Raw genomic sequence first — 20,568 nt, forward strand, 5'->3', positions numbered from 1 at the left:
TTACGCACTGGCCGCCCAAGCATTCCCCTTGAATTTGGCTTGGGAAATAAAGAGTGATCCAGCCTTGCTTTGCCACTAATGGAAGCATGAACTTTGGGTCCCGCATAGCTCCACATAGATGTCCTCACAGTATCCTCCCAAGGTCCCTTAATAGAAGAGCTTCCGCCTATCATGGCTTTGCTTATGATACCCATAACGACAATTAGTAATAATGCCTCATTTTGGTAGAGCACTTTGCATCCTGCTTTTGTCCATTTTATACCTGTTATTCAGTGTGATCCTCACAATAGCTCTGATGTAGAATGAGGGTGGTATTAGCCTTGATTTGCAGATGAGGACAGACTCAGGGAAGGACTTGGTCTAGGTCCAATAGCTAGTGAGTGACAAAGCCAGTACTCCTGTCTTCAGGCCACTTCCTTTGCCAGAGCCCTGGGCTGCCTCACCAGCTGTGGCCAAGCTTCTGAAAAAGTGAGGCCCAAGGCTTCTGGGAAGATTCATCTTGCAGTTTTGCTTCTCCCAATGGATTCAAGGGCAGTATGGCTTCTTTACAATGTTGGATGAAGTGAACAAAGGGATGAACTTTATTTTATTTGCACTCTCTGTCTTCAGGTTCTATTTACCACTGACTCTGCAACAATGAACAATTTAACTTCTCTGATGATTGATTTCTCCGTCTTTAAAATGGCAAAGGTAATATTTGTCACCCACTGACTTTTCTAGAATTAAGGAACCAGAGCTTCTAAAATACAGTGAAAGAGATTATTTCAAAGAGATGCTCTAGAAATATGATATTTACATTCAATACAATTAAATGTGATTTTTTAAACAGAAATTAAGGTTTCACCAAAGAGTCTCGCCACATTGAACTCATCATCATTTGTGTTTTTATTATTCTTATTATTACAATTTCTTTCTTTTTCAGTTTCAGTGACTAGGCAGTAAATGGACTTTCCAGTTTTACAGATTCTGCCATTTTATGGCCCACTGCTGAAGACGGAAATTTCCTCATCTTATACACTCCACCCAAGACCTCATTTTACTCAGTTTGTTCTAGCTAAGGTGATAAATAAACATTGCCTTTTTTTGCTATACAGGAGTAACAACACGTTCTTTAAGCTCTGCCTCAGAACAAAGCATAAGATGATGAACCAGGTTTTACTTCAACACTAAAAGTGCCATTTTGTACCATAATCTAGCAATGGCACAACAGTGTTGCTGGCCCTGGTGACCTGATGCATCACAGGGACAGCCGTCATTAGTCAGGCTGGCATGTCTCCCACTCGGGGAAACTATAGGATGTGTAATCTCTCCAAGGAGAGCTGAGGTATAGCAACCAGACTGCTGAAGGCTTCTTAATGAATGACTCTAACAGTCCAGAGTTACTAGGATTAAAACTATTAAGCCAGAGAGACATCTATGGCTTGCAAATTTAAAATGGTGTGTTTGTTCTTGAGAAGCCATTTTTAGATAAGAAGTGCAAACTTTCACACTGAACTGGATTGTCTAAAGCACCTGAACCAACAAAATGCTTTCCATAAAGGTGCTATTGGTTGTTGAAGTTGACCTTGAAATGATACAGAAGAGTTTTTCTGAAAGAACCTGAAATTCACAAATCAGGATTTTCATGAATGATATTATACATTATCTACTGTTTCATAGGAATTTTTTTCAAAATTGGGTTAGTGTCATTTAGCTTTTCTATCTGTCTCCTGTTTTCAGGAAGACAATGAATTAATATACTGCTAAAAGTCTTCTAAGAAATAAATACCTGTCTTTTAAAGACCTGTCTTTTAAACATCTAAGTGCTTCATTTAGTCCTGATAACCACGGTCTGCTACCAAGAAAACAAAAGGAAAACAAACAAGAAACAAGCAAACAAAATGGTTTATTTCTCAAAAGTTTTTATTTTCTTAAATACAGCTAACCCTAGCTCAAAGTGCTCAAAAATGTTCATCTTCCTCATGACATCTGCCTTATATTTTGGATACTTTGGTTAGTCTTGTGGATTTTGTGTTGTTTTGCTTTAATTTCTAAAGTGAGCTATGCTCTACCATTAGCTTGTTAGGAAACTGGCCTTTCAGTCTTCTCACACCCACTTAAAACAAGCACACAATGTTTGGAAAACAATCCACAGTACCTTTCACAGTGTCCGAAGATTGGAATATGACCAAACGTTGAGAGATTGGAATATGACCAAACATTGAGATTCTGTCTACTTTATTGACCTAAAATTTCCTTCACGTTGCCAAGAAACTGGCTCCTGTAGACACTTGTTACACTTTAATATCAGACTGGTACTGTGGCAATGACGCTAGGTAAATAGCATCGATATGTCTGATACGTTTTCTGAAAACTTCATGGTGCTTCACTGAAAAAAAGTCATCCAAACACATAGAGAACTCAATACCATGTCTGTGTAACTAAAATAAATGATATTTTTTAAAAAATAAGTTATTTTGGCCAATTTGGTGCTGAACAAATAGAGTGTAAGAACAAGAGCTCGAATCAACTTTCTTTACAAGAATTTGGAGTATTGTGATGTGACCTGCAATATCTGTATTTTTTAAAACATAGATTTTTAGGTTTTCAATAAAAATATTGATATAACCCAAAGATTTTTTTAAATGTTTCTTTTGACTGTTAATTCTTAAAATCTTTACATACATGTAATAAAACTTTCATATTTATTGTTGTTATTATGACTCTCAATCTTAATTCCTGTTTTTGTTCTTCTGCCCATTAAAGTAAAAGGGTAACTTCAAGAAACCATATAATGTCACTCTTATACCATGAATGCTAAGAGAAAAGCCAGTTAGAAACTGGGAAACCCTAATGAAAAATTTAAATTTGCTGTGCAGTCCATTCAGTGTAGTATCTACGTCACTAAAGCAAACCAGCTGTTATATGCCTGATATAAAGTGCATTCTTACTTTTAATTCTTAGCTAAGCCCATAAAATGTACCAATACAATCGCAATTCTAAATGCGTCACTAAATTGACAATGTTACTAAGTTCAAGGTGAAATTCTTTTGATGTATCTAGAAACTCAGAATTGAGTTTCTACTATTATACTATTTTAGTTATACTATTTTATAACCTCCTTCCTTAGATAAATAATTATGACATCTTGGTATGTTTAGTTAATATTGGCATTTCAGCTAATATTGACCGAAGAAGCTGGGGTGTCTATATTTAAATTCTTATTTCCATAAGAGCTTCACCACACTCCACAGAATATTTTAAATATTTTTAAATCTATGAGATCTATTATTTTCAGAGTACATTTCAAATTCATTCATTTTTCCAGTCAAATTATTTTTCCAGTCTATCCACCTGAATTGAAGGAAATCTATTTTATTTGAAACAAGAACTCCATATTTCTATTTCAGTCCTTCCTCTTTAAAGCCAGGATGAAATCATGTCACTGTTTAATTCAACCATATACCTCTAAGTTGAAATGACACATAATTGATTATGAGTCAGAGTCTGTAAAAGATTAGTGATTAGAGAAACCATATCTTTTCCAAATATGTTTCTTTCATTCTCATTTACCAGGTGGTACCTGTGTCATTGACTGTCATTAATATTTTTTACCATCATTGGCATAGTGGTCTTAACAAGCAGATAAAGTAAAAAAGTATGTAATTTGTACCAGCATCTAAATAAATTTGTGTAGCCTGGATTCAGTTTTTCTGCTTCTCTGTTTAATGAGGCATAAAAATAAGGTCATAGACACTAACAGTACTGAAAAATTCTAACCTAACTTCCATAGGAAAAGGAATGGAAATCAAAGGTGCAGTAACATGGGAGCAGGTCATGCTAGATGCGTCTTAGCTCATGTGGGATAGAGCATGAATGGGATAGCAATGAATATTTCATAGGGTAACCATATAATTCATCTTCCAAATCCAGACACATTTGACTGGGACAAAGTCTGGGTAAGATTTTCCCAGGTAAACAGAGGTGTGTGGTCACCCTCCACGTATATGTATCACATCTTTGCAGTATCTGGCTGTTCAGTATTAATGAGAAAAAACCAAATTGGACAATTAAGCAATAGCTAAAACAACATGTTCCAAACCGTCTAGTGGACATTGAAAGACCCTCTTCATTTGGATTGGAACTATAATATTATGTTCCTGGTGCAGTGTGAGATTTATTCAATTAGGGTTTCCTGACTTTTTTCTTTAAACTGAACTGAGTTTCTGTATCCCTTCTGAATATATAACTCCTTTCCTTATCACGCCATTAAAATAAGTCAATTAAATCTTGCCCTTCTACAATGATTTCACAATGAAGTTTAATTAATAAATCTTGCTCTAATGTATTCAGTATGATAGATCCACATGCACTGTTCAGTAGGTTCTTCACAGGAGGTGGCATATGGAGGAAGATGCTTTACATCTTTTACAGCTGTGCTCTTCAGTGTAAAGAACTATCAACATGCTCTCTTCAAACCCAAAACGTCTTTTGCAAATCATAGTGAATATGGACTAAAATTTATTTTAAAGCATTTCAATGCTATTATGGTAAAGAAACAGAAATGTGCATAAGTCAACTGTAGGCCTCTCCTTATTATCTAGGAATGGAATGTCTGCACTGCAAAGTTGACGTGGTTACCTGGCCATACGGTTGATTTCTGGGCCATAAGTTTCTCCCTCTAGAGGGAAAATTTTCTTACTAAGTAAGACTGTAGAAGATATCTAAGGGGTCTGGAACTGTGATATCAGAGGTGGTGTTAAACTCCCTATTCACCTAAATATTGTTCTACCACTGTAAAACTCTGGGCTTTCATCCCAACCTATTTGACTGGTTCAAGATCTTTTAAAAGTAAATTTCAGTTACTAAATATGATTACTACATACATTGGCAAACTACATTCCAAGGAACATTGCTTACGATCTTAAAAGTTAATCCAAAACAAAGAGTGTACTAGGGCAAATAAGTTTGGAGAAACCTTTCCACTCTATTCCTCTCTGGAGATTCACAATGCAGGATATAGCATATTCAAGTTCCTGAGAAGTTTTGACTTAAAGAAATGTTTACATTTATTTAATTCAGTATTTCCCCAAATAATTTGCCAGTGAGTATATTTTTCAGGGAATCTTCATGATATTGAAAGAATTTGGTATTCCTTGGAACACAGTAGAGGAATTATTTTTGAAGATAGTTGAGAAAGGACTATAACAAGAAAAAGCAACAAAGGAGGACTTACAATGTGGGAGATGTTTATGTGACTGGACTTAAATTTTGTCGGTTATCAGAAATTAAATTGCTCTCACTTTGGGGCATTCCTTACTTGATTCCTAGGAGCATGGTGAATGAAGCAATTAATAATTGAAAAGCTCTAACAATATTTAATTAGGTACAAAATATACTCTTTACTGAAATGTATATCACACATTATATTGTGTATACTCTTATTTACTCTTCAGTAAATGATATAAATATAAAACAAAAGGAAATATTAATAAAGACAATATTAAAAGAGGGAAGAAGAAAACTTTCAATCTGATTTCTTCTCTTATTTTTTTGAATGAAAAGAAATAGCTTCTGTTGTAGGTCAAAAATGGTCAAATATCATCAATATCATATTGTTCATCCTAATAGATTCCAATACAATTTTTATTATTATCCTTATTTTACAGATGAGAAAACTAAGAATCAAGCAGTGTCGTGTTCCTGATACTCAGCATGATGCCATTGGCCCAGTTCAGTCAAGCTTAATATAGCTGATTAAAATTCCAAACTTTTCCTACTACATCATATATTTTTATAATTTGTTCATTGTGGGTTTTGTTTTACCACAAATGTTTCTTATTTGAGGAACTGACTTTTTACCACAAGTTTTGTATTTTAAACAAGAAATATAACTTGCATATTGTCTTTGAGGTTAACTGTAATTTCTTACACATTAGGACTTTGAAAATGTATTAGCTTTCATACTTATATTCAGCTCAATTTGATTTTCACTGCCATGTATGAATACATTTATAAAAGTCCATTTGCAAAGATATTTTTTCATTCAGTTTAAAAATTCTTATGGCATGTTCAACATGATCCCAACTTTAAAGGTCATTCGGCTGCCATTGATTCCAAAGCAGTACCAAAGAAAGGCATTGCTGATTTTATTTCATTTAGGCCTGCTGCCTGGTTTCTTGCAGTACTAATTTGCTACAGGCCTAAAAAAGAGAATTTGTTCTAACTCATATGGTTGGATTAAAATATCTGATCGTTCAGTATTTCATAGCCGAGATACCTCAGTACATTTATTATTTTCACCTTAACTTGGTAGTGAAGTTATTGTACCTCAATCATTAAAATCAATTTTGCTTTGTATATAATTGTATTATAAAGCTAATCCCAGGGGCAAAATCTATGCATTCTATTCAGTTGAATTCCAAACACTGATGAACCGTTATATTAAATTCTAACACTGCATATGGGAGTTTAACATTTTAGTTTGAATTCACTAATATAATTAAATTGTGGCAATTCAAACAAAGGGATACTTTCCATTACTAAAGTTAATAAGGCACAAAGAAGTACTAGAGGAAAGCATGAGTCTATTCATATATAGATTAGAATCTCTTGCAAGTCAAGGAAAAACAAAATGGAATCTACAGGTTTCTGTTTATAGAAGAGGTTATTCCAAGCCTTGGAAATATACTAACTCTACCATGCACAGAATTGCTATAAAATACCAACATTGATTTCTCCATGTACCTTATGAAAATGTATCTTACTCATTTTTAAGTCATATCTATTTTCATTAGACTAACGTCTCTCTAGTGTAAAAAAGTCTGATGATGTTTCAAATCACAGAGGCCTAAAGCAAGAGTGACTCATCTTAAGGTTCCTCACTCTATCTTGTTCCTCCTCTAACCTTCCCCTGCTTGTCATCCTCCTGCCTAGTGAACTAGAGCTCTTAGCACTCATGTCACTTTGGGATTTAAGAGGAAGGGAGGATAGAGGTGGTACAAAATTAATGGAAGAGAAAAGTTAAGAAAGAAGGAAGGTATTGGCCTGTTCAAGCTCAGACCCACCCCTGCCCTTCCCTGCTTCATTCTCCAATAGAAGAATGATTCCTGCAACTACATTCATCAGGGTTCTTTTCCACTAGCGTCCAGTTCACTTGGTCAACGGTAGACTCTAGGGCAAAAGGAAGAAATAATCCAGAATATTTTATCCCTTTTCTTTCCCATCCAGATGTGTACAGGGGTTATCTCAAGCAGTGACTACATTTGCTCCATGATTTCAAACTCCTGGTAGGCAGTGACCACCATAATTCTACTTTCTGCCAGAAACCCCCAGTTCTGGAGTATTCCCACTTTCCCTCTGGGTCTCTCCAGCCAAGGGCGTGGTAGCGGCTTCCTACTGCTGCTTATCTCTTGGTTGCCTCACCGCCTCCTATCTGACTTCCGAGCTCTTCCATTATCTATACAACCAATAGCCTCCAATAAATTCCTTCTCTTTGAAAGTCCTAAAATGACTTGTGCATTCCTGGCTCGCCCATGACTGATACAGAAAGGAAGACTGGAAGGGGCAGAAATGAGTCAGTTATTTTCTTTTCTAGGTAACCAGGGTTACTGTTATGATGGGTGTGGAAGAAGGCAGGGGAAACAGGACAAGAAAAGGGGCAAATATTTATTGAGCACCTTTGATGTACAAGTGCTTTATTATCATTTAATCTTTGTAGGTGAGGAAACTGAAGCTTAGAGAGGTTAAGTATTCTTGAGATCTTATTGGTAATACATGGTTGAACAGGAATTTGAACTTAGGACTGATTCCAAAGTTTTTCCACTGCAGTACACTTCCTATCTAGCAAACATAAGGTTACATTCAAAAATAGTTCTTGAAGGTTGGTTTTTCTGGGTTTTTTTTACTACTTTTATGAAGTAGTAAATGTCAAATAACTCAGGATCTGAGTCCTGCCATGGTCACACCACACTTAGCTGAAGTTAGCTATTACTATTTTCTGGATCTATTTGAGCGTCCTCACACGAGTTTGATTCAAGCTGTCCTAAACTCACTGTATTTCCCTGAATATCAGGCTCTTCCTTCTGCATTCCTAATTTATTTCAGTTAATGACCCCACAGTACACTGCCTGCCCGCCATTGACTGCCAATCATCCTAAGGCCCACCTTCTTCCTCAGGCTCCACATTCAATAAAGTGCCAAATCCTATTCAAATCAACTTTCTAAGTCCCTCCCAAATCTACTGTCATTTATTCATTCAATATTTGATTGCCATATGCCACCGTACTGGGGATACTAAAATAAACTATTGGTAGACGGGCCAAAGGAGACACTACCTAACTCTTTATATGCTCCTTTTTATAAAGTCCTTTCTCACCTGGATCACAACATTAGTATCTTTACTGTTTGGGTCATCTTTCTCCATCTTCTTCCCCACCCATCTTGCTTTAATAAATTTATTTAATTTATTTATAAATTTATTTAATTAATTTAATTTAATTAATTAATAAATTAATAATTAATTTAATAAAACTGAAATACTAGGTCACTTGCTTCCTTAAAATCTTTCAGTAACTACAAATAGCCTTCGGTGCAGCCTAAATGCCTTGTGATGGAACTTGGGAGCACGTCAGGTCTGTTTCTTCCAGCCTTTACTTATGATGCTTCAGACTTACACATCCACTTCTCCTGTGAACTCTTTCACCCTCGGGCATCTATATATGTTATTCCCACTGCTTATAATACCCTTCCCCATCTCATACCTTTATTTAACCCTCACTCATCTTTCAAAACCCAATAAAAAAGAATTTTCTTCTCTGGAATCTCCTGCGCAGCCACGCCTGCGGCTCCTTCCCCACGATTCCTGTTCTTGGTTCCCACAACACCCACTACATATCTTTATCATAATATCACAGCACTTATCAGACTACTAGACAAATGCACTAGACAAATGTCTCCTCCACTCTGCTGTGATTTCCTCAAGGACAGGGAGAGGTTTGGGCTCACTCAGCATCTCCAACACCAGGCCCTGGATTTGGCACACAGGAGACCCTCAGTACCTACAAGAATGGATAAGTACCTAATTTTGAAATGGTGAAGTAATATACAACCTAACACTGTAAAACTCAAAATGAAAGCACATTTTTTACTATTTACAAACTCCTACTTCTACCTCTCTGCTCACAAAGATAAAAATAGATTCTACTTTTGCACACCCAGCTATGAGTGTGATTATCCAGTTTTCTTCAGCTATTACTATTTTCTTCAGCTATTACCATAAACCATTTAACAGAGGCTGAAGCTGTACACGTGGCCAGAGAACTCCAGTCAGCAGGAGGTACTCTAGGAACTGTGAAATATCCATAAACAGCTCTCCAGATTTGACTTTTATTAATAAAGCTTATCAGGGGCAGTTTGTAGTAATTTTAGAAAACTGTAAAATTACAACCACCATCTCTCCACTACTCTGTACAGGATCCTAGTGCAAACAGAGCCTGACACATGAGAGAGTGCTGCTTTTCTCAGGACAATATTTTCCTTATAGTGGGATTACAATTGAACAGAAAAAGTATTTGCACTTTATACAGGTCACTGTAAGTTCAGAGTAACAGGGAGCAGCTTTGTACACCTGTCAAAGGAGACATCCCACTGAAAGAGAAAACTGTCTCAGATTTACCCCTTGGATAATTTGATAGTTTAAAAGATGGGCTTAAAACCAAAGCTTGGTACCCTTACCATTCCCCATCCTCCATGCACCAGAAGGAAAATGACTTATTTACAAAGTACTTCTCACTACTGGTGGCAACGGGCGTGTTTAGGTAGGTTTAAGCTGACTTATACATTTAGGTGGTGCAAGTATTATAAAGTACAGAGTCCTGCCCACATTAAGATAAACTTCCGGTACCTATTGACACTTAATAACAGAGATCCGTTTACACGGGATTACTCTAGTTTTTAGCTCCAAGCTAAACGAGTTTTGGGGAAATACTCCAGAGAGAAGTTGGGTTTGGATTCAGTAGGAGGCCTATATTCTGGTTGTGAAAAGAGTGGTATTTTTGTTACACTCTTCTCTTCTCAAGCTAGATCTACCAGAGAGCATATGACTTCACTTCAGGTATTAAAGACTGACTTCCTAGAAATTATTATCAGCAAAGTTAAAACTCTAACTTTCTAGCCTGCTTCTGCACTCAACATCCTGCCAAAGAGTGCCAAGGATCCATGATCAAAGAATGCTGGGATGCAGTGCTGGGGCCACACCAAAGACGGGAGATCACTGTTTCTGCTTTTTCATACTCTTTATTGCCAACAGTTTAAAATGGTCAACATAAAAAAAAAACTGATAATAAATACTGCTCTTTGGGCTGTAATAAATAAAAAGTTTATTAACAAGGAATGCACTTTTCCAGCCACAAGTGTCTTCAAAAAAAAGAGAAAATTATATATGGCCATAGTTCACAGTTGAGCAGCCAAAAGCTGCTCCAGTTACAGCCTTTCAACAACACGGGAGCGTCCTCCCTTCTCCCTCCCCTTCAGGAAGTATATTCACAGTCCCAAGTCCTCTGTCTGAAGTGCTCTCCACAGAGAGAAGTTAAGTCAATGCACCTTTCTGCGAAATTGTCTGAAAAACCTTTTGAAACAGGTACATCAAGGAAAACTGCATTCGGGTTCACTCTCAGCTTGTCCAAGGTCCAGAACTGTGTGCCTCTGCCCGGTCTGGTTCCACCGGGTCCAGCAGGCCACGGAGGAATTGTTTTCGTACCACCACCTGTCCACCTTCTTCAACGTGCTGTAGATCATTCTACTGGCTTCCCTGTAGATCTCACAGTGGAAAAGAGGAGTCCCATAGGATCCATTCAAAAAGTCTCTCAGTTACACCTCTGTAAGAGCATGTTCAGAGCATATTCCATTCGATTTTTTAATTCTAATGAACAGCCAGACATCAGCAGAGTTGTCAGTCTAAACGTTGTAGATATCCTGTCCTCATTGATGTAGGTGAGAAGGTATTCTTCATTTTGGCTACAGATGATTATTTTCGTATGATCGTGGTAGAAATTCACCTTTAAAAAGCAGACATAGATATTAGATCTCTCTAAATACTCAAGATGTGAAGAGTTTCGTCAATGATCAGATTGGCTAGGTCACAATCATTTGGGGACCTAAACACCTGCTTTCCTCAAGGGTTCATTTACCTGAAAGGTGCCATCGTTGAAGAGCATCATTAAGGCCTTATCAGATTTTAGCCACTGAAGGAGGTAGAGCCGAGGTCTTCGAACATCCGTAACACTAGGCAGATCTCCACCCTGGGAGAGATTGGGAGACTTAGTGCCTATAAAAGCTTTGCTGTGTGTGCACTCAGTTCTTCTCAGCAAATGCCTATCAAACTTAAGCAAGTGCCAGAGTGGCCTGGAGATTCTAATCCAGTAGATTGAGGGCGGGACACAAGAGGCTGCATGCCTTAAAGCGTTGAGGTTACACAGATGCCACTGCTCTGTGGACTACACTGCAAACATCACTGCTGGAAAGCCACGGTACTTACATCCATGAGGTTTTCCTCCATGTAATGAGAGAAGTATTTCAGCACCGTCACTTGACTAATGAATTGTTCGGGGGCATCTGTTGCTGGGAAAACAGAGCATTGGCCAAGCTCCGCGTAATAGTGAACTGTTCTAAAGAACAGGAACAATACGGAGAAAAGAAGGAAAAACGGAAGTAGTTAGTCACTATTTTCAGATTTCCTTAGGGCAAAACTAAAGAACTGACGGGGCTTCCTTAATTGAACACGCTTACTTTTTATCTGGAAGGAGGCTCATGTGAGCACCGTTGTTGAAGAGGACGCCTACAGTGTGGTCTGAGAGCTGGTACCCAAAGCCATATTTATTAGAGTAGTCGACCCATTTGGTGACCCACTGAAAGGAAGTGCTCAGCTGCTCTTTGGGGATGCAGTCAGCTTCTGGCATGTTTTCTAGACATCCTCGAAGGACTCTTGCCACTGTGTCTGCGACACTTCCCATGGTACTGTCCTCGAGGCCTGGAAAGTCAGAGAAATTTAGAAAATAATTAACAACAAAACCTCAGGCTATGGTAGGTGCTAAGTCTCCCTTCACTAAATCTAAGGAGGGAGGACTCAAAATTGTTCCAGTCCTCTAATTTTGCTTCTTCTATGTTAAATCAGGCCAAAAACCAAACTGACGTCAGTTACTTAGTATTGAGCACTGGCATTCAGAGCGTCCTTATTTAAAATGCAGTTGACAACCACTTACATTCACTGCTGCTGCTGCAGCTGCCAAGTGTTCCTCTGACTATCATCCGAATAGCATCTCCAATCTGCTGCTTGTTTTCCACTGCGGGTGTTCCAGATCTGGCAACTGTAGTGGTAGGTGGCTGGAGTTCCTAGAAGAGAGAAGAGCCAGGCCATGGTCAAGCTTTTAAAATTCATTTGGGGTTGAGAATTCTAGTTTAAGATGAGATTGTGGCAATTAGTAGGAAAGCTTATCAAAAAGCAATGGACACAAGCCAGGTAACAGCTATTTCGGTAACTCAACTGCATGCATTGTTAAACTAAGAGATAAAAATCTTCCCTTTTAAAGGGTTGGGAAGAAAACGTTAAGTAAATATGTGATCCAAGCGATAATTAACGAAGAATGAAAAGGATATAAAGTGTTTATAACTATTTTACTCTTCTTTAGCATACCTCATCTGTCCTATGTTTGCTGGGTTGCTGAGTTATCGAAGTCTTTTTCAAATCATGCCTAAGCTTGTAAATTTCTTCATCTTCTTTAGCCACTTTATCTGTAAATCAAGGAAAAGAATTATGAGCATTATTCTATCCAAACAAGGTAGAAACAGAGCTAGCCCTATTTCCTCCTTTGGCATTAATAACCAACTTAAGAGCATCCAAGGCAAAACCATCAGCTTTTACTTTTATCTTTGCCATCAGCTGCAGTTATGCAAGAAGCACACTTTAATGCCTATGAAACAAAAAGCTATCAACCACAGTTTGCAGTGTGGATTTTTGACGCTACAGAAAGTCAAATAGTATACAAACATACAGGCCAACTTATGTTCATATAAAAGCCTCTTTTAACTAACTTATCAACTTTATATATAATATTGGACACGGAAGAACAAAAGAAGTCTTATAACTTACTGTGTGTGTCAATATATCTTGCTTTGTCTTTTTTGCCACCAAAAAGAGCAGCAGCTGCCTTCTTAAAGAAATTCTTAGCTGGGCTTGACAAGTGGAAATCTGGAACTGTGTGACAACAGCTAGAAGAGAGTCTGTCTGGAGTGAAGCCCTATGGAGTAAAAGACAAGATCTTCAGTAACCTGCTGCGAAATTAGGATCAAGAACATGTAATAAAAAGACGGCAAAAAAAAAAAAAAATGCACCCACCTGCAAAAAAAAATCATGTCGAATGATGTCATCCAAACTGGGACGATCTTCTGGATTTTTGGACAACATGCTGGCTATTAAGTGCTTAGCAGGAGCCAGCAATGAAGAGGGCATCGTATACCTTGCTTCTCTTATGCACCTGTAAGTTTCTTTCAGGTTTGTAGTTTCAAATGGGGGTCTTCCTAATAACATTGTATACCTGTATGCAAGGAAACACTTCTTTAGGAACGGTCAAAAAGCGACTCTTTTCGAGTGTTAAAAACCTACATCCAAATTTGCTTTTTGATTATTTTGGTGCGTTTACTTACATTACACAGCCTAAGGCCCAAATGTCTGATTCACAGCCGTGTCCTTGTTTGTTGAGGACTTCAGGAGAAAGATAATTTGGGGTACCACATATCGTTCTAGGAAAACAAAATATGAAGATCTCATTAGGAACTATTCTACTGTTTAAACTTAGTTCTCTGGATAAAACCTTAAAAGCACTATGTTGAATTTCTATTTGGAAACACCTGACTTTTGATTTCTGGCATGTAAACAACTGACATTTGACCAAGTGACTTGGTAATTTTTTTTTAATGTGTGTACAATTTTTTTCAGCCACATGACAAAGTGTTTTAAGCCAACTGAGACCAGGTACAGCAGGATATATTTATATATTTCAGGCAAATATAAGACAGATTTGTTTCATAATCAACTTATAGGCATAAGGTACTCTGCCTGGTCCATAGTGGCACTGGATAAGTGTTTCCTTCAATTAACACTGTAGCGGTTTATAGATTTTAGTATCAACTGGCCTTTGAAACATTAACTGGAAAATAAGAAGGGCATATTTGATCTCCACAAAACCCTATCAGGATGTGTCCTTCTGACTCTTACCTCCTTCTGTGTTCCAAGGGCTCCAGCCTGGCTGCCAAACCAAAGTCCCCAACTTTTAGTTCCATGGCTTCATTAATAAAAAAGTTTCCTAGATGATTAAAAAAAAGAAATCTGAATTCCCTTGGAAAGCTGTTCTAACCAAGTACACACACATCCACTCAACAGGCAGGCAGCCAGTTGCTTCAAGTGAAAGCCATCATTCATAAGCAAGATTGCACTGGTGAGATCCCAACTAAGAACGTTAATATGTTAAAAAAAAGGGAGAGAGACAGCACACCTCTCTGACACAAAAGTCATCATTCGGAGTGAAAGGCTTACCTAGTTTGAGATCTCTGTGCAAGATTTCTTGTTCATGAAGGTACTTCAGTCCAGACACAATCTGCCTGAGGTAGTATCGGACTTCCGGCTCTGTCAACACCTTCCTTGCTTTCAAGATATGAGCCATGGACTGGGAAGAGGAGAAGGAAAAAAGAGAATCTGTCAAACAAAGTTACCAAAATCAGGGGTTTCCTTGTGCAGGATGAGTGATGAAAGTTAATGCTGCAGTGTAATAATTACCTCCACAACGAAATTCCCAGATAAAGTTCAGTTTGAATGCCATGTCAGTTTGCGGGAAGTAAATGCATTCAAATAGGAGTGAACACTTACCCTTCTACTGCAATATTCCAAAAGAATGTAAATGTTTTCTTTATCCTCAAAGTAGTGGTAAAACTGCACTACATGCTTGTGATGGAGGATTCTGTGAAGCTCTATTTCTTTGTCAATCTAAAAGAAAAAAGCAAGATCAGTCTTATTAGCCTCCCTCACCTCTGAAAAGCCAGTCTTACACATGCAGAAGACATTTTCCTAAAAGGGAAGGGCCATCTTGCACACAAAGAAAATACTTTACTCAACAGTCATACACACCTTTTCCCTTTGATGAGGTTTGGCCACTCTGCTGTGAGGAATAATTTTTGCAGCGTAGACTTTGTTGTTTGTCAAATCTGTCATCTCGTAACATTTTGCAAAGCCACCCTGACAGGAAACAAAGCCGAGACGGAATTGAGTATGGCAGGGACATGGACGGCAGATTTTTATATATATATATATATATATATATATATATATATAAGTAAATGAGAAAGAAAAGCAAAAATATGGGAGAGGAAGGGCGGACAGAGGGATGCGGTCTACTTTTTTAAAGCTCTTTCACGAAGGGAAAAGCATTCCTGAAAACAGTAAGTTAAAACAGTGCCCCTTCTCCCTTTACAGAGAGGAGCTTTCCGGAGGGGGGGCTTGGGGTTGGGGAGATGAGAAATAGGGTATGAAGAGACTTGTCAAGAAAATCCTCTGTGGGGGCAGCTCGAGAGAGTTGGGTCTGGTATAGAAAGCCCTCGCTTCTGGCCTCAAGATCAATGTCTTTGGGCGGCGGGACGCAGACTGAGCCGCGGCTAAGGATGTGAAATCGATCCCGGCGCTGCCAGCGCACAAAAGCCAGAGGAGGGCAGGTGAGCAGCCCACGTCGCGCCGGGATCGGCCTCCCGAGACGCCGAGAAGCGGTGGGCGCGGCGTCCGGCCCGGCCCGGGGAATGCCCGGGCAGACCTCCCTCCCGCCTGGCAGCAGGGCGCCCGCCGCTCGTCACCTTTCCCAGCACTTTGCCTCGGCAGTAGCGCTTCCCCGTGGTGGGGTCGACGATAATCCTCGAGATCTCGGCCCCCGAGTGCGAGTGGTGGTGATGGTGGTGCGAGGCGGCCGGCTGCACCTGCACCTGGGGCTGCGGCGGCTGCGGCTCTTCGGGGGGCGGCTGCGGCCGCTTCTTCTTCGAGTCCCCACCGCAAGCCTTGCCCAGCGCCTGCTCGCACATCTTGGTGCCAGCTGCCGGCTGGTAGGTGATAGTCCGCAAGAGCTCCATGGTCCCCTCGCCACCCTGCACTGCCCGCTGCCACCTCCGAGGCGCGGACACGCGACCGAGCCGGCCTCTACCCTCGAGCCCCAGCCGCAGGCACCAACCTCCCCCGCCCGACGCCTTCGTTCACTTGTACGAGTGTGAACGCCCGGAGAAGTCTTATATACGGGCGGAGAAGGGGGCGGAGAATCGAAACGGGATGCTACATCACGGGTGACGCCCCGCCCACCGGCCTCAAGAGCGTCCGGGGCCGAGCGGGAGGTTGCGACGGGCTGGTGGCTTCCAGCTTGCGAGCCGCTTGCCGGCCGCGGGGAGCGCTCACCCCGATGGGGAGGCGGACACAGGCGTCCGGCCGTTCCCGTGACCGCCATCCCATTCTTGGAATGTTCCGAGCTTCTGGGTTTGAAGTAGAAACCCTAGGGCCGACGCCTGGCTCCGCCCCCACCCGCCCCGCGGCGGGCGGTGCAGTGATCAGAGCCCCACCGGGTGCTGCGGTCCTCGCAGGTTCCCTCCCGTGCACAGCCCTTCCTCACCGCCCTACAACCTGACGCCTCCGGTGTCAACGTGTGAGTGTGGCCGGAGCCACTGCACAGTCACGTGAGGCTTCCCGGTGGCCACCTGGAGACCTTCTGGGCTGCCGCCGCCCCCGCAGTTTTACCCCGTTAGCTCCTGTCTAGAGGGGCCCTGCGGGGAGGCCGTGCCCCTGAAAGACAAGGGTCCGCGGAACAGGGTGTTCCGAGCTCCCCGCCGCTTCTAAATGAAGCGGACTTCGGCTGGGGCCGGCCGGCTGACCATGGACAAGTCCCACTTAGGCCCGTGTGGCCTCTGCCCATCACCTTAGAGCAAGCCTTTGTCGGAGGTCAGGCCCTTAACCTTGGAGAGGGAGGCCAGCGCCTTGGGAAGGCTTCGCGTTCAGAATGACCGAAGACGGGGAGCAAAGGCGCTACCTCGTGGAATGTTCCAGAAGCGCAGTTAGTCCGAGTGGGCAGCGGTTAATGACTATATGGGCTTCCTTTGACAGTAAGTGGTTTAAAAGTGCTCCTGGTGCTAACTATGGTTTTACAGTCTAAATCATCTATCACTTCTTATTCCGAAGGGGTTATGCGGAATGCGTCGTTTAAAATGGCTCATTAAGCCACGTGGCTGCTCTGGTGCTGGGAGAGTCAATCCTAAGCCTTCCAAGTGGAGAGGATTGGTAGCATGAGGGAGGAGCATAGCCATGTGAGCTAAAACATGGCTTAGTTTCCTATTTCCAGATTGTACGATTCAGACTTGCTAACCTGGGACCGCCATTGTTTCTTGTTCTAATGACAGTAGTGCATTTATGTGCAGGGTACCGTGCTTAGTATTTTGAAAAGCCTTATTTAATTCTACATCCATTCTAAGTAGGAAATATTGTTATTCCCATTTTACAGATGAGGAATCTGGGGTTTAACGAATTTAAGTTAACTATTCCCTCTATATATATTTAGTAGAACATCCAAGTTATGTTAATTGGCAATAGACAGATTTTTAAATCCAAGTTAAGATGTGTTAAACAGTTTTTTGATACTAATTTCCAGTGCTATATAGAATACCAGATTAATAACCCCCCGGAAGGTACCTAGAAAACGGTTGGCTCCAGTACAGATACCATCAGGGTATGCATGGTATCAGTTAATTAAATGTGCATGGTTTCGAAGATTCTGTCTCAAGTGTTTCCCACATAATGTAGAAAGGAGTTTCATTGGCATTACAGAGTAGAAAGGGAAAGTCTTCTGTGACTCCTCCTTTTTGATTCTGTAAGCTGTTCAGGGCAAGCCAAGGCATGTTTCTCATAAAGTGAAAGTAGAATTTACCCCATGATTATCAGGGCTGGAACAGGCGCCTGGTGGTGGATATGAAGAATTACACAACCCTCCTCTTTAAAGATAAACCTAGGGGTGACCTTTGCTCCCCAGATTTATGCAGACTTATATACTAGCCTGTAGTAGGCTTGCAGGTTTAGAAAATACTACCTAAATTTCCAGAGTTAATTTTACACCTTGTCTTTATTCTCTCGGTTGATAATGAACTTTTTAATCTGTATCTGTTTATGACTTTCTATGATAAAAGGACTATGAAGAATAATCATGATATTTTTCATTATTATTTCCATTCTTTGATTATCATATACTATAGTATATCTCTTTACCAAATGTACTTAAGCATTTTATGGACTGTTGAACATGCCATGTGAAATTCAGGTCTATCCTCCAAAACATTTGAGCATTTAATAAAATATTAACATGTATATGTGTTATGGGACCTTCTGTCCAACTATGAAAATCTGATTTTTTGGTTCGTGGTGCCATCGTGTGGACAGAACTAAAATTGTTGTTAGTAGAACAAAAAAGAAAATAAATGTACTTTCCAATGGAGATAAATCTTTAATTACAAAATATTTCTCTGTAGTTCTGTAGATTTAATGTAATTACAAGTGGAATCCCAATATGACTTTTAGTGAAACTTGACAAGCTGATTGCAAACTTTGAAAGTGTAAGTGATCAAAAATAGCAAACTAACTTAAAGAAGAATTAGAAGGGGGAAGGTCTTTCTTTACCAGTTATCACAACTTATAATTAAGCTAGAGCAATTAAGAAAATTTGGTCCTCTCACAGGGATAGACTGACCAATGGAATAAAGAGCCTAGAAATAGATCCACTTATATATGGAACTTTGGTATATGGCAGAGGAAACATGATAGATCATTGAGGAAAGGAAACTATTCAGTAAATGGAAGTAGAAAATTGATTTTTCCATATTAAAAAAAAATGAAATCCGTATCTTACACTGTATTAGTTTTCTAGGGCTACCCTAACAGAATACCACAGACTGGGTGGCTTAAACAACAGAAATTTACTTTCTCACAGTTCTGGGGGCTACAAGTCCAGGATCAAGGTGTGGGCAGGCTTGGTTCCTCCTGAGGCCTTCTCTCTTTGACTGCAGATGGCTGCCTTCTCATCGTGTCCTCACGTGATCATTCCTCTGTGAGAGAGCATCCCTGGTGTCCCCTTGTATGTCCAAATTTCCTGTTATAAGGACAGCAGTTAGACTGGATCAGGGCCCACCCAAATGACCTCATTTAACCTTAATCACCTTTTTAAGGCCCTATCTCTAAATACAGTCATATTCTGAAGTACTGGGGACTAGAGCTTCATTATATGAATTTTGAAGGGAAAGAATTTTTAGCCCATAACACACACCATGTACAAAATATCTACTTCAGATGGAGTAAGGACTTAAAGAGTAAGAACAAAACAACATATCAGTAGGAAATATAAGTAACCAACTTGCAGAGCATAGGGTAGGGAAAGATTTTTTTTATTGAGATCTAGTTGACATATAATACTGCATTAGTTTTAGGTGTACAGCATTATGATTTGATATATGTATGTGTGTATATATATATATATGTGTGTGTGTGTGTATATATATATATATATATACAGTGAAATGGCTAACACAGTTTATATCACCACATATAGTTACATATTTTTTCCTTGTGTGATAATAAATTTTAAGATCTACTCTCTCAATAACATTCAAATATACAATACAGTATCGTTAGCTAGAGTCACCATGCTTTACATTACATCCCAGGGACTTACTTATCTTATAATAGGAAGTCTGTACCTTTTGACCCCCTTTACCCATTTTGCCTACCTTCCCTGACTCCTGTTAACCACGGATCTGTTCTCTGTATCTAGAAGTTCAGGTTTTTTTAGATTTCACATATAAATGAGAATATACATTGTCTTTCTTTCATTTCACTTAATATAAATACCTCAGGGTCCATCCATGTTATTGCAAATGGCAGGACTTCCTTCTGTTTTATGGCTAAATCATATTCCATTATGTGTGTGTGTGTGTGTGTGTGTGTGTATCAAATGTCTTCTTTATCCATTCATCCGTTGATGGACACTTTGTTTCCATACCTTGGCTGTCATTAATAATGCTGCAGTGAACATGGGAATAGCGATATCTCTTCAAGATTATGATTTCCTTTCCTTTGATTATATACCCAGAAGTGGGATTGCTGGATCATATGGTACTTCTATTTTTAATTTTTTGAGGAATCTCCATTCTGTTTTCCATAGTGGTTGCACTAATTTATATTCCCACCGACAGTGCATAAGGGTTCTCTTTTCTCCACATCCTCACCAACACTGTTATTTCTTGTCTCTTTAGTAATAGCCATTCTAGAGAGGTGTGAGATCATATCTCATTGTAGTTTGGATTTGCCTTTCCCTGATGATTACTGATGTTGAGCATCTTTTCATTTACCTGTTGGCCAGTTGTATGTCTTCTTTGGAAAATATCTATTCAAGTGTTCTAACCATTTTTTTTTTTTATTGAAGCATAGTTGATTTACAATGTTGTGTTAGTTTCTGGTGTACAGCAAAGTGATTC

General features: G+C 39.7%; 3 protein-coding genes across 6 annotated transcripts in view; 2 read left to right on the top strand and 1 right to left on the bottom strand.

Moving 5' to 3' along the window:
* Positions 1 to 10,341: 10,341 nt before the first annotated feature.
* Positions 10,342 to 16,399, bottom strand: PLK2 (polo like kinase 2). The gene is made up of 14 exons (XM_067730721.1): positions 15,874 to 16,399; positions 15,158 to 15,265; positions 14,900 to 15,016; positions 14,570 to 14,699; positions 14,252 to 14,339; positions 13,681 to 13,776; positions 13,373 to 13,571; positions 13,127 to 13,274; positions 12,671 to 12,768; positions 12,240 to 12,369; positions 11,767 to 12,007; positions 11,516 to 11,645; positions 11,169 to 11,279; positions 10,342 to 11,036 (listed from the first exon to the last, which is right to left on the bottom strand). The coding sequence occupies exons 1-14, from the start codon at positions 16,141 to 16,143 to the stop codon at positions 10,845 to 10,847; spliced, it is 2,058 nt and encodes a 685-aa protein (XP_067586822.1). The 5' UTR covers positions 16,144 to 16,399; the 3' UTR covers positions 10,342 to 10,844.
* Positions 16,400 to 17,023: 624 nt separating this feature from the next.
* Positions 17,024 to 20,568, top strand: part of GAPT (GRB2 binding adaptor protein, transmembrane) — a 35,790-nt gene continuing 32,245 nt past the window's right edge. Inside the window, exon 1 of one of the 4 annotated variants that reach the window (XM_067730731.1) lies at positions 17,024 to 17,157. The gene's annotated coding sequence lies outside the window, so the exon portion shown is untranslated. The remainder of the gene's footprint in view (positions 17,158 to 20,568) is intronic. The other 3 variants (XM_067730727.1, XM_067730726.1, XM_067730728.1) reach the window with 3 other exon arrangements.
* The window catches only part of RAB3C (RAB3C, member RAS oncogene family), a 398,656-nt gene continuing 395,112 nt past the window's right edge, over positions 17,025 to 20,568 (top strand). Inside the window, exon 1 of the mRNA XM_067730725.1 lies at positions 17,025 to 17,157. The gene's annotated coding sequence lies outside the window, so the exon portion shown is untranslated. The remainder of the gene's footprint in view (positions 17,158 to 20,568) is intronic.

The sequence above is a fragment of the Pseudorca crassidens genome, chromosome 3 (genome assembly GCF_039906515.1).
Source record: "Pseudorca crassidens isolate mPseCra1 chromosome 3, mPseCra1.hap1, whole genome shotgun sequence".
Taxonomy (NCBI): Eukaryota; Metazoa; Chordata; class Mammalia; order Artiodactyla; family Delphinidae; genus Pseudorca; species Pseudorca crassidens.

What these genes read in the sequence shown, in the direction of transcription:
- PLK2 (XM_067730721.1), bottom strand. Translation starts at nt 16,143, where the DNA reads ATGGAGCTCTTGCGGACTATCACCTACCAGCCGGCAGCTGGCACCAAG. An exon ending in GAGGCAAAGTGCTGGGAAAG is followed by an intron (nt 15,266 to 15,873) that starts GTGACGAGCGGC and finishes GTTTCCTGTCAG; the next exon opens with GGTGGCTTTGCAAAATGTTA. An exon ending in TCAACGATGGCACCTTTCAG is followed by an intron (nt 11,037 to 11,168) that starts GTAAATGAACCC and finishes TGCTTTTTAAAG; the next exon opens with GTGAATTTCTACCACGATCA.